At 34.5% G+C, this 14,722-nt stretch overlaps 1 protein-coding gene across 3 annotated transcripts in view; it reads right to left on the bottom strand.

Moving 5' to 3' along the window:
• Positions 1–3,752: 3,752 nt before the first annotated feature.
• The window catches only part of FLRT2 (fibronectin leucine rich transmembrane protein 2), a 61,457-nt gene continuing 50,487 nt past the window's right edge, over positions 3,753–14,722 (bottom strand). For all 3 annotated transcript variants that reach the window (XM_040701183.2, XM_004941848.5, XM_003641305.6), the window contains one exon: positions 3,753–13,842. In XM_040701183.2, the coding sequence (XP_040557117.1) occupies positions 11,445–13,433 (1,989 nt within the window). In that variant the 5' untranslated portion in view covers positions 13,434–13,842 and the 3' untranslated portion in view covers positions 3,753–11,444. The remainder of the gene's footprint in view (positions 13,843–14,722) is intronic.

The following is a 14,722-nucleotide window of genomic DNA, read 5'->3' as shown; positions in this document are numbered from 1 at the left end:
GTAACTTTTCTATTTTCTACAGTTATTTCAATCTCATTCTTCAGCAAAACCCAAATGAGTGTCAGTCACTTTTTACAATCAATGCAGTAGAAGTGCTCACCTGACAGTCCATTTCTCTACAACTTCAAATTAGGATCAGCCTTTGAAACTGAAAAATCATGTCTCTTGATAAAATTATATTGAACTATGGGGCTTGCAGAAATTTCTCTCTAAACAATTTACCTTGCATAACAAGGCAGAGAAATGTCTGTTCTGATCTTTTTGTTTGTTGTTTTGAAAAATATGCAGACACTGGTATTAGCAGGGGAAAAAAAAAAAAAAAAGGAGTAATTCTAATTTAGGAAATACAGTGTTGGAAAATTTAAGTATCCAATATTTTGTCTTCTCAATCTAGACATAAAATAATCAGTAATCTATTACTTCAGACCTTTAAATAATCAGGTAATTTAATTAAATCCCACTGGTTGAAAATTTTTCTCAAACACAGATCTTTTGTATATTTACCAAACTGTATCTCAATACCCCAGGTTTGAACCAAATTTTTATGTTTGGATCTATATTCATTTGAAATGCATTTTGTAAAAATACAGTTTCTGTCTTCCAAATTCTATTTCCTTTTTTTTTTTTTCCTCAAAAATATTGCGTTAGCTCTGATGCTCAGAGTAGACCATTACAGAAAATGTAAGAATTAGAAGGAATTTTTTACTTGTATATGATTTCATTTACTCACAGGGATGAACTCTAGCTGGAATATAATTAAGTTCTAGGAAAACCAGCATTTTTTATACTTTTCTATTTCTGAATACGAGATATTTAGAAATATATATGCAATACTGTTTGTAAAAAATAAAGTCTCATCATGAAAACGATATTTTATATTGCAAAGACGTGTATTTTAAAGTGGAGAATACCAGATTCACAGCTCTTCATGAAACACCCTTGTTGAGAAGATCAGAGCAAGGTATGGGACTTAGAGGGTTTGCTTTGTAGGCTACCATGTGGTTAGGTGTACAGTCATTGACCCTGGCCCAGTAGCTCCTGCTCCCAGTCATAGAATTTGATGTGTCATAGTTCAATATAATTACAGAGACAAGATACCTAAGTTGCATAGGAGTAACTGAGGCAATTGTCAGGTTTCCATATTTCATTTCAGCAGCCAAGTGCAAGGAAAATGTCAGGGAAAAAAGAAAGAGGTGGAAAGGTTGTACTGGCATGTGATATTCCTTGCATATTTACTGCGAATAGAAAACCTCCAAAATTGTACTCTGGAAGAAGATTTCATAGAAAATACTTGCAAAATTCTATGTCTTCCTGGAATAGCACACTAGCTGTGTGGTTCATCTTAGCAAGATATTTTTTCAACAGTTAGAAAAATGAATTGAGAATAATAGGTGTCAACAAGAGGTGGGTAATGGAGAACACTGACCATATGTGTTGTTAGATCCAAGTACATCCCCACAGGCATGAGAACATCCCTTAGTTTGGACTTCCCACAATAATTTAGTATAATAAAATTTCTACATGAAACAGAAGGTGAAGAATGAGCTGAAAGACAGTTCATGTGAGAAGGAAAAATTGTTAAATTCAGGGAAAAATAGGTCACAGAGAAGGAAAGTACATAGAAATATTAAACTCCAATAATAACGATGTAGAGACATCTGAATCATTCTCTGCTTGTTCATAAGTAGTTTTAGTTATACATTGTTTTTTTCCTATGCTCTTCTCTTTCTGCAGTTCAACAACCACACACTCCTGCTATAAAGTGATATCTCAGCTGTGCTTTGTGTACTGGAAAGTACTGGAAAGTTTCTGAAAGTGCAAAGTACCCCTTACAGAAGCTGTGTTAATCTTTGTATTATTCAAGTTTTAGTGCACATACTACTAAAGCACATACAATATTGAAAAGATGCTCTCATCAACACTGACAACACAGTTCTTTAAACCAAAAAAAAAGAAAAAATTCATGATATTCTACATCTTTGCTTTCTCTAAGGAGCTTAAGTGAAACAGAAATGAGGCACAAATCCAGAACAAAAGATCAGTACAGCACTTAACATAAACAAATTTGTACTTATACACAGATATACATAGCATATGTGTGCATATGTTTTTATGTTTATGTCTGTGTATCTAAATAATATGTAAAATAGTGTGCTTGTATGTACGTTTGTGTGCATATTTTAACATATGTGTGAAAGTGTTGAGTGATAAATGTCGCAGTTGTAAGATAAAGAGCAAATCCCCAAACTGCAGTCAATTGAAAAACAGTTTTTTCTTTTTCTTTTCCTTTTTCTTCTTTTTTAAGCCGTAAATACAAACAATTGTAAATGTTTTTATCTTGTGAGTCAGCAATCAGAAATCTATCCTCTAAGCCAATCATGCTAGAAAAAGGTTGACATGGTGTAGTAAAAAATGATCTTATGACAAAGAAAGTTGTAGGGTTGGTATCTCTGGGTATTTTATAGTCTGAGTCCAGGACTTATAGGAAATGATAATTAAAAGACTGCAAAAAAAAAGTAAAACTCAGATCCTTCCCTGCTTTGGTGACGGTACCTTCAGGCAGTCCTTTACAAAACATAGGTCCTGCATAATGTTGAAGGGGATCTGTAATTTCCTGCATCCTCTCATGGAATACTCCAGCTCCACTCTGCCATCTTCTTGAGTCAGCAAGGAAAAATGATAAGACTCCAGTTATTTCCTTCCTTTTCAAAACCCTTAGTTTTCTGAGAGACATCTATGTGAACTAGCTGACTTAACTCAGAAGTCAATCTGTTGTATCTGAGTGAGGAAGAAGAAATATTAGTCCCATTCTCTTTGTGCAGTTACTCGTAATAGTCTGTAATAATTGAACCTATAAACATAAAATTCCGATAGCCACAAATCCTAGATTACTCAGATTTCAGAGCAAAACTTCCTGGCTGTAATAAAATGTTGAAAAATAATGAATTATCCTAAAATTTATAGAAAAAATCTTTAATTTTTTTTTCCTTAACTTGATCTTCTTACATTTTAGTTCTTCTGCTAGAAAGACTGTTGCTATAACATTAACAGAAATACATTTTACTTGTTCTAATGACTCTATTCCATTTTCCACTTGTTCTTAATTTTGAATTGTACAGAAGAATACCAAAACCAAAGCAGAAAGATATAGAATTATAGTTAACTATAAATTTGCCATGAATACAGGTATCACATAAAAACAGCAGACTACACCTCAAAATTTTCAGAGATGACAAAGTATTTCAGTGCATGGAGAGACCTCCGAATAAACATCACAACCAATCAGATCTGAGAATATCAAGAACCTGATACTATTATTCCTTGTAATCAGGCAAAAATGAAATGATTGTCTTCAAGATATGCAATGAAAATATAAATGAAAAGCTGCATAGACTTATTTTTTGTGAATAACAAATAAAATGCATGCTTTGTAGGGATTTTTGATAAGAAAAGCTTTAATACCTTTAAGATTTTTTTTAAGTACTCAATTACATATTATTAGAATTACTATGATAATTTGGAATATCTCCCCTTTCTCCATGTATTTACTTTTCTAAGTCATACATGCTTTTCAGCAGCTAGGAGTAGTGGCTAGCATTGGTGAGAAAATATTTTTTGAAAAACAATAGAGTTATTGTGCATGTATCTTTTTCTGCAGTCCTTACCTACAAAGAAACACTAATGCTGTGCTTGAAGAAGTTACATTTGCATTAATACGTACTACAGTATTTGACTTCACACCAACTCTCAGATTTTCTTAATATGTTTCTTTAATCAGGAAAATTCTTAACACTTGCACTGTAAGTCAGAGAACAATGAATTACACATTGGTTTCTGAACTGTGAATGCTCAAGCCAGTTTGTGAAGACATATGAGATTAGCCTGACAAGACTGTCATTTAAATCATGTGACTTTAAGGCCAAGCCAAAGCTTTAAATTCAGGTGGGTGGGTTAGAAATTTGGAAGGCCTTATAACTAGAAATATAAAGCTATTCTAGTTTGTTAGTCATCTTTTCAAATACTACTGAAGTTTTGAGAAAGCATTGTGAATTTCCTGTAAATAGGAATTTTATTGCATTTTCTTGAATCTATTCATTTAAAAGGATTGTAGGCATTTCTGAGGATTTAATTGTTTTGGAATATCGTATATTTATTAGAAGATGATCTGATCTAAAAAGTCTGAGAAATTGCAGAGGAAATATAAAATTATGTTAAAGGGCATATGAGTCTTTTCTGATGTCCAAAAAATGTCGATAAAGGGGATTATCACTGTTTTCTGTATATCATTACTACTATATGTCATCTTCAGAGAAAATAATGTTTTTCCTTTATCAGCATTTTGTTTTAAAGTATAAAAATTACGTCATTTCATTCTTTAAATATATTCTTCAAATACCTATCACAAAGAATTTTCTTTATATGTGTGATTACCTGCTCAAAATTTATAAGAGTAAAAATAATTATTTCAGTTGAGGAATACAACGTTTTCATTGTATATTTCTGGTAATTGTGCTTTTTAAGAATAGTCACATTCACTTTATGACTTGGACTATTATTCACCACAGAAACATCTTGCTTTTGCGCAGAAAACGTTAAAGCTGTAAACACACCAGTTTGAGTCGGATTTTCCATAACAGTTTATACATCTTCATTTTTCAAGGTATTCTACACTTAGAAAAACAGTATAGTGTAATCAGCATAACTTTTGTTCTTCTGTCTGCTTTCCACATTTGAATAGACCCAGTGCACAGGTCAAGACTGTTCTTACTCTACACGAGATGCCCATAAGTGTATCTATAATACAAGCTTTTAATGAATAAAACTTTCAATGCAAATTCATGCATGCATTTTTGCAGTTCCATGTTACCTTATGTATGGAGTTCTAAGCAGAAAATATGCATAATTGTATGTAAAAAACCTTCTTGCCATGCTCAGTGACCTCTGTGAATTTTAAAAGCTAATATTTTCTGTATCTTTGGAATGAACATTGTTCTGTTTTATATTATTATCTTACCTCGGTTTCTGTGAAGTATTTGCATTTCATAGCACCACTACTTTTTCAAAACAGATATCAAGTTTATAAAGCTTAGGTCTACTGTTTTACTTGGTTATTTCATATGAGGACACCATTCAGTGTAATATTATATAGTGTGTCATACTGGGTGTTTTTAATAATCTTTCTGATATATGTTTTATTCCTATAAATATTTGGATTATAATTGAAATCACTGCAGCCAGGATTTCACTGTAAGTGTTCTAGCTTGTTTTAAGATTGCAAATTATTGTTGAATTTTCACATTCCTACCCATGTAATAAAATTATTTTAGTGGTTCTTAATTTAAGTCTTCATTGACAGTGGAGTTTCAAGTGGAACAAAAAGATTTATTTCATACTTTTATGACTAAACACAATCTTTCCTTATGGCGGCACTCCGTTTCTTATATAGAAGTATTCATTTTAAAGTGAAATACTGAATATTGACTGAAAATTATTGAAAAATACTCTTCCTTGTACTTACTTTGAGAGTTCCTTGAGGCTAAATCCCTGGGAAAACCCTTGGAACTAAAGCACAATAGACTCATAAACTCAGATAACTGAGCTTAGAAGTAAATATATATAATTATTGTTCCCTACTAAGAGAAATCACTGTGGGCTACTAAAATATTAACTGTTGAGGCAGCCAGTGGTTTTCTTTTTTTTTATTATTTTTATTTTTTTCTTTTTTGCCTTACTTTTCTTCTTTTTTTTTTCTTTTTGAAGAAGGGAAAACAAAATCATTGCTCCAAAGTGGTCTTTCGGGGCTAAGACAGAGAATGAGATAATTCGCTGAGGAATTTTGACATTTGTCAATGTCTCACTCCTAAACTCTAAAGCGACACAGCCTGTAAAGTTCAATATTTCAGGTTCTGGCCAAGTCAGAATTTAGTTACTGTATATGTAACTATTCTTTCCCATGTATCTAAAGCATATCTTTATACACGCTGCATATACTGCCAAATGTATTAGGTAGTAGATATACAACAATTTATTAAGGCTTATGTCTGAAAAATTCTGAAAATTCAAGAAAAATTTTGAAGGGAGAATTGGAAAGAAAATCACATTTCATTTCAAGGAAAGAATAAATAGGTATAATACAGGTTTAAGACTGTCACGGATGAATGTCAAGTGCATTGAATGACTTATCCATATAATGGGTCCTGGCTTCAACATGTAGGTATTTGTTATACATGTATAATAGTTGCTTAACTGTACCCATTAATGGCAAATACTGGATTACAATTTGTTCTTTACACTGATTTCTTATATGCATATCAAAATGAGATAACCCTATAACCATTAAATCTGAGAAATTGAAGTAATAAATGATTTAACTCTTTTTGATAGACAGAAGATAAAAATGTTCATCCTTTAGCATCTGAAAAGCATAGGCATACAGTAAAACACTTGAAAAAATATTCCAGGAATGAAAGAACATAATTTTTGTTTTTCTGTTTTTCTCTCTCAGATGTTCACATTCTAATTTTAATCAGCTTGTTCATATAAATACAGCAGGATTGATGTTATTGTTTTTAAATAACTTTTTACTGAATATGTCAACAAGATAATATATAGCGTATAGCAAGGTTTTGAAGTTAACAATGCGTGCAACATGGCATATTGCAGAAAACAGATAATGCAGACTTCAAATCATCTGATTTTCTATGTTAAAGATAGAAAATATACCAAACACAGAACAGAATCATGTATGCACGTCCCAGTTAAAATCAGTTTTTTGAAAGATCATCTTCAGATATTTGGGACCAAGTGATCATAACAATTTATTTAGTGGCTTGTTTCTGAAAGGATCAGCAGTCAGTTGTCATCGGATACAATTCCTACATAGTCCCAGTATAATAAAAGCTTGTCAGATCGCTTTTGGACTAGTTTTGCAGAAGGACTACTAGCCAGTGTTCTTTTAAAGACCAAGGCATTCTATGCTGTACTTAAGTTTAATGCCAAATAGTTTGATACTGCCTGTATTATCATTTGAGATAGAGAGTGCCCAGTTCAGTAGAGTTCAGGGAAGGAATGATCATCAGCTTCCTAGGATTATCTCTGCGTTTGGAAGAGAGCACCAGGCATTATTTAATGAGGCTTAAAGCCAGTAATACCTGGGTTTTGCACTCATTTCTTTCCTGGTTTTTTTTTTTTTTTTTTTTTTTTTGTCATTTGTTTGTTTTCCCGCTGAGTAGAACCATTATTCTCATGTTCTAAAGAAAAAAAAAAGTAAAATTAATATCTCCATGTTATAATTCATGGTGAAGAAGTACTATAGACAGGAATTAACCACTTCACTGTCAAAATCTGAGACAACTTTCCTTTCAGTATCATCACTAAAGTGCCTTATGTAGACCCTTAACTTCTTAACAATATAATATGCATAAAGTTATTTTCCTTGTAAAATTAAAATCAATACTTTTCTTAGAGGAAGAAATTTTCTCTCTTCAAAAGAGAAAATGACTGAGAGAAAAAATATAGCTGAACTACTCTAGTAGAAAATAGCATAAGCTATTTAATTTTTCTTTTAACATCACATTCATTGTATTTCTTTATTGGCTTAACAGGAAAAATTGCTAATATTTGAAGTCCAGTAAACCAATGTCAAAATATTCTTATGAAGGAATTCAATAATAGTGTTTCCAGTAAAAACTTTTTAACGAAAAGTCCATGCATTCATCAGATGGATTTTTTTTTTTTTTTTTTTTTTTTGCTAAGAAGCTACATGCAAGGAACATTTGTTATAATGACAGAATCTATGAAAACAAGGACCTGTAAATAAATAAATCTTCAAAAGGAACTGTAGCACTGAACAAAGTTGTGTTGTGATACCAGTTTAAGATAATTTCACATAAACTCTTTTTTTTATTCCACTCATCAATCTTATCTGTACACTTAGGTCAGTTCTTAGCAGTTTACAATGGATGATGGGTGAGATGTTGTCTGTAACCATTCATTTGTCCCCACATTCAACGAACATTTTCAAATAAGGATCAAGAATTCATCACTTTTGAGTTTCTAAAGAGTTCTATGTGCACACATTTGGGACTTCTGTTCCATGGTTCCCTTAACTAGCATCTGTAGTCAGACATTTCTACTAAGTGAAGATGGCCCCATTTTCACAAGCCCAAGTAAAAAGGTTACTGATATTAAACTTTATATCTCCAAAAGATCACTGTCCACTTTTAACTCGGATTTTTTTTTTCCAAATCTAATAAAAACTCCTCAATATTCTTATCCAGATGATAAAAAATGAAGCCTCAGTAGCCTGTGTGACTAACACTTTCAAAATTCCCAAACTCTGCTGTAGGCTGAAATACACGAATTGTTTTGCAGTTGGAAAGCAATTTCATTAGGAAGAAACACTCTTCAAAACCGATGTATGTCTTTTTAGATTATTAAGACTACAAGTGTGAATTTGTTTAGATAGTTCTCCCATGGCTATCTTTGAATTTTGTTGTAAGTAGCTTTCTGATTTTTTTCTGAAAAAGATTAATGGAATTAATTCCTAATTTCATTAAGAATTCATTAATTCTTAATGAAAAGAATCTTTCTCAGTATCCTTTATCAATTCATATTGTCTTCAAACAGAAAAGAAGCTTAAATATACTATCTTTAATATTACTTTGATTCTTTATCTAGGTAAACCAGTTATACTCTGCACACATATATATGCATTTCATCATCTGGGATCAAACCACCCATTTTATGAATGTCTCCAATTTCTATCTTATTAGAAGAGTAACCACATTTGTTGTCTTCATTTTGGGCTTGTGATATTTCACTTAGAGGAAAGCCAAATTCCCTGAATAAGAAATTTGCTACAAGTAAGGCGCCTAGCTCATCCTAAAACTATGGTATCCTGAGGCCTACAACAAAAGATGTTCAAAAAGGAGGATAAAGACTCCTCTAGCATAGTCACTGAAGTATGAAAAGCTAGCATGTGCAAACATTCAAAAGATGCCTTTTGAAATCAAACATACAGCTTGTTATTTCAGCGAAATTATATGCTACATCCACACCCAAAAGGAATCTCAGTCTCTACTTAATCTGAAACTGTTATGTGTCCATCATGCAATGGAAGCGTGCAGAAGCACAACTATTTGCTGCTTGTCTTTTGGGCTTTGGCAACTAAAATATATAAAACAAACCAAAAGTATCAACCTTCTCATCATAATCTTGAACAAATAGGTCATAGATAAAAGACTTTGCATAGACATTTCTATCTAGAATTACACCATTAGAAATCATATGGCAGCCTTTTATTCAGCAAAATTTCAGTGACTTTACTATTACAGTAGCCACACAGGTTGCCTAAAATACCTGTTATAGCTGGAGAAAATAACAAATATACAGAATATAGAGTGGAATTTCAAACTGCAGTTATAAAAAGTGTGAGGGTGAAGATGCAGTTCCATATATAATGATTGTACTTTGCCATCGATCATAACTGGATTCATTTTGTATTTGCAGAAAATGAATGTTATCATGCAATTTGAATTTGAGAAAATGCACACTCATAAACTGCTGGGTTTCAAGAACAGGTTGACTGAAATGAGCAAAGGAAAGGATTAAAACCTTCTCTCCCAACATAAACAGCATCATAATAAAATGAAAAGTCTAAGCATTGCACAGCAAAAGTGCTCCAGCTTTTATTTCTGATTCACCTCTTTGTCCCTAGATAGTCACTGAAAAAAACAAACAAAAAACAACTTTTGTTGCCTACTCCATCAAAAAAAAGAACAAAAAAAACTTCTCTTTCTTCTCCTTGCTGAACTTTTGCTTGTCCCCAAGCTCAGGAGAAAATAAGTCACATATAACAAAAGAAAAAAAAAAGGAAGAAGTGAATTCCACCACTAAGTTGGCAAGAAATCCAGGGTTCTTGGCAGGCATAGAGTCAGTGGAGTTGGAGTTGTTGGAACATAGTCTAATTTTGAGAACAGCATCATAATTTTCATACAAGCATGATGCTTCACATAATGCATCACTCAGAAGTGATTCCAGCTAAAGAATTTGAGGGAACAAAGGAACAAATTCTATGCCCACCTGCTGATTTTCAAATACAGATCACTGTGGAAAATTTAAAAAGCTTAAGATAAAAGAAGGGTAATTTGGAGAAACAGTGTACTTGTGCTCTCAAAATTCCACAATTAATATCCACCTCTGTTCACCTGAATGGAAAACAAAAAACAAAAAAACAAAAAAACAACCCTGAATTTATTCACGATTTTCCCTGCTGTACATATTTCAGTTCACAATAGGCCCGGAGGTCTTTTCAGTAATAAATTAACTAAAAAAAATTTAAAAAGATATTTCATGCTTACTTTCTTTTGTTGATTGTTTTTATCTTTTTCTTACTCAATACTGAATGTAACTCAAACTGCTAAATCAAACAGAGCTTGAACCATAAAAGCCAGTGGCAACCTTTCCACTGACGTTATGTTTTGCAACATGTTTTCAACAATTTCCACTTTTAGACTGTAAGTTCTACATGAATACCACACAGTTGGGAGCACTTAGAGTTATCCTTGTTCAGGTTTTACCTGAACGTGCTGTGTCAACAAATGCTGCTCTATTAACAAGAGGTGCAATCTAATAAAAACTATCTGTTACATACTGATAACCTTCATCTCCCACTGAGAAGGGTCAAAGAATTCTTGAAGCTTCTTAATCATAATGAAAGGCAGGAACCATTTCTAACATAAAAATGCATGGCATCGGGGGACATTTTCAGAATAGCTTTTGCAAATAGGAATCAAGGTCACTTCAAGTTTGACACTGAGTTCTGTCTACCTTTCCAAGTATATTGGGGAAAAATAATCAAATAAGAAATAGCCTTTTTGGTAGCAGTCAGAACTCCAGCTTTGAGTTGGAGGTAGGAAATACAGAACTGACAAAGGGGAACAGAAATATTTCAAATTGTTTGAAGCTCAACAGCAACTGCTGGATTTGAGCCAAATGGGTTTTACCCATTTTATCTGAATTGCTTTTGGCTGTTCCTAGTAACCCTGCTTTAATATGCACTTATTTTCCTGTATTACAGGACACCTAGGAACTTACATCCCTCAGACAGCTTCGACAGCAAAGTGGTTAATGTTCGAAGAATGAATCATTCTTTCCTTTGCCATGACACTGGGTTCTTATTGTACAACCCTGTACAGTACTTAGCAATATTTTTTTAAGATTTAAAAAGCAAAGAGTTACAAAACCATTTGCAATTGACTTGAAATAGAAAAGATAGCACTTTTTAAATCCCATTATATAGTACACCGTATAAATTACAGAGTATTCAAATGCATAAATGCATTTGTGTAACATTTATCAAATGTAATTTTTTCATTGTTGTGAGGGTTACTTTTTCCAGAGTTTTTTCTCTTTGTTCTTGACACCCCCATCTCCCCTCACTATCACGTATGACAGTGTTCCAGGTCTGAGACATTGCTATTGCAGTATCGTATGTTGTTGGGGATGTGGCAGTCTGTGTAGTTAATGCCCCCATTTGGGGTATAAATGGGCTGCAGTCTGAAATCTCCTTTAAGGAGCTGATCATTATTTAAGGACACAATCTGGAAGCTGGTTTCCGTCATTTCCAGGATGGAGTTGTCCTTCTTGGTCCCTGCCTCACAGTAGTCATCTTTCCGACGGCCCCGATTGTATTTCCACTTCTGGGAGGTGTAACGCCCCTTTTTGTGCATGTGCCAGCAAAAAATGCTGAGCAGGACCACGAGCACAAATATCACTGCACCCCCAATTAAACCTGCAAGCAGAAATGGGGAGCCCAGGTTCTGAGAAGTTGTCTGCTCATGGCTGGAGGGAATGTTGCTGCCATTGCTCGAAAAGGAAGCCTTTGTTGTGGCTTCTGAACAGACAGTGTCTTCTCCAGTTCGGTAATTATTATAAGCATCCAGAGGAACTAAGCAAATCCGATAGGTGGATTTGGGCTCCAGATTTACCAAGCTTAAGTGTTGTTTCTCACCACTAACTATTCGTTCCTGAACAATTCCTCCTACCAGACTATGCCCCATTTTAACCCATGTAAGTTTATATGCCATCACAGTAAAAAGTGATATCCAGTTAACCTGGATGCAGGTATCATTCACAAAATGGATAGAGAGCTGAATTTGTTCAGATATAGGAGGTGTTACCCTTTCTCTGTCTTCCCTGTCAGGCACAGTGGGGAGTGTGACTATGATAGGAGTCAGAGGACTATACTTAGTACTTGGGGGAGGAACTGATGAGGAGGGAACTAATGTAGTTGGCTTGGCTGTAGCTGGGACTGGGGTGATGATAAGTGACAGACCAGGGGTAGTGGTGGGGCATGACAGCATATTCATATTAAGCTCCCTGACTGCCATACCTCGGACCTGCTCTGGTCCCTGGCACATAAAACCCCGTACATTGATGGAAGAGGGAATAAACTTGAGCCATTCAGTGACCCACTTAATACTGCAGTCACACAACCAGGGATTATTCCTTACAGTGAGTTGCCTCAGATTATGGAGATTATCAAATACACCCTTTACCAACATACGAAGCTGATTGTTGGAAATATCAAGACGTTCTAGTTTGTGAAGATTTGAGAAGGCTGTAAGTGGTATATGGGTTATCTGGTTGTCTTGCAAGTAGAGCCTTAGCAGATGTGTACCTGGAAGATCAGAAGGAGGATAGGTCAGCGAGTTACGCACTATAGAGAATTCCTTGAGCTTGGAGAGGTGGCTAAAGGTGCCTTCAGCTATGCCTTTATTAGTAAGCAGATTGCCATCCAGAATCAGACGCTCCAAACTTGTAAGATTCTGGAAGGCCAAGTCTGAAATGACAGCAATTCGGTTTTCATCTACTCGAAGTTCTTGTAAGTCCACTGGAAGGCCTACTGGTACACTGCTTAAGTGATTCTTGGACAAGAACAGAAGCTTGAGGCTGATGGCTTCCCGGAATGCCCCATCCTCAACTCCAACAGTGGAGATGGAGTTGTCATCCAGGTGCAGTTCTTCCAGCTTCAAGAGCTGAGCAAGAGCAGCCCGAGAAATGGTCTGAATATTGTTTTCCTGCAAGTGGAGAACCCTGACATTTTTGGGCAGGTTCATTGGGAATTCATCCAATTGGTTGCCATACAGATAGACTGTGTGCACAGACTGGACACTGTGCAACTCTGCAGGAAATCCAGCATTATTAATTTGGTTATTATGGAGGTAGAGGACGGTTACACCCTCTGGTATCCCAAGAGGCACTGAGGTCAAGCTTCGCTCATTACAGTAGACAAAGTTTCGGTCACAGCGGCACACTTTTGGACAGGCCAAAGTTTTGGAGACCTGCATGTAGAGCCCCAGGGAAAAGATAAGCCATGATTTCATGAGAACAGCCCAGTCTGAGGGCCACATTCTAGTCCAGGAACCCATGTCCAATTTAAAGAAAGAAAGTATCAAAGTGTTAAAGAACTGATAACAATAATAAAGGACAAGTAGCAAAATCTCAGGTCATTAAAATTGGCTTCAGTTTATGTCCAGTGTTCAGGCTAAGTATAAAATAATCCTTTTACAATTGGCCCACCTCCTACTTTTGATAAGAAAGCCACAATCCTATTAGCCAGGGTTACAAATCTTGTTGCTTTCCTCCATTTGTGCCGAAAGAAACAATAGCTGTGTCCTTGTAGGTGAGCAACCAGTTAATTTAAAGCTACCAAAAGTTGTCTGTGTACAAGTTGCTTGGAGTGATAATATTTCCTTTCACTGAAGTCTGTTGATGTTATGCTCAGCTTTCTGAAGTCAGCAAAGTCCTCATAACAGCTATCAGCTGGATCTGGCCTGCCTGTTAAATAAAAGAAGAAAAAAAATGAATACCATGAAATGTTTAATAGGGAAGTTCAAGCCCTTTGGAAGACTATTCTAAGGTTGTGCTCTTTATGGCCTTCTGCTGAAAAAAAAAAAAAAGTATTAATATTAAACATTAGCTTAATATTACTATTAAATGGTCTTGAAATAGATTTGATGCAATGTCACTGCAATGACTGAAAGACTTTCAGTGACTTCAGTGAAGGCTAGATCTATCACTTCTGCTTGCATATTGTATCTCCAGTCTTTGTCTTCTCACAGAATTTCAAATGCTAAAACTTAAAGATTTTATTTTTTTTTCCTTAACTGTTTTTTTTTATTTTACAGACTCCAATAAACCCTATTCATTGATGCTTGACAGACTAGACTCTAGGCCATGCTATTTAAACACACTCTGTATTTTTTCATTTTCTACCAGAATCTGGATGTTCTGCTTCCATTTCCATAATGCCCTTATGTATTTTCTCATTCAGCTTTAATGTACACTGCCAGATTATTGCACCTGACTATAGTAAATTAGCTATGTTTGAGGGGAGCCTTCTAAAAATATGGTAATCTACAAGTATAAGATACTCTGCCGTAAGGCATATATTTATTAAAACTATCATCTTGATATTGTTGTTTATGTAAACTGTGCTGTCAACGGACTTCAGAATTAGCATTCCACTAAATGAAACTGGCTCACATCTGCTCAGTTATTGTTTTAGGATATCCGCTCAGAAAACAGCAATTTTCCTAGAGAACACCGTCTTTGAAACCATAAAGGTTAGACACTTCTTTTAATTCTGCTACATAGTTGATGGTGAATGGCTTCATAAAAAAAAAAAAAAAAAAAAAAAAAAAAAAAAAAGTTAGTT

The sequence above is a fragment of the Gallus gallus genome, chromosome 5, assembly GCF_016699485.2.
Source record: "Gallus gallus isolate bGalGal1 chromosome 5, bGalGal1.mat.broiler.GRCg7b, whole genome shotgun sequence".
Taxonomy (NCBI): Eukaryota; Metazoa; Chordata; class Aves; order Galliformes; family Phasianidae; genus Gallus; species Gallus gallus.
The sequence above is the reverse complement of the archived record's forward strand: the minus strand, read 5'-3'. Positions and strand labels throughout refer to the sequence as shown.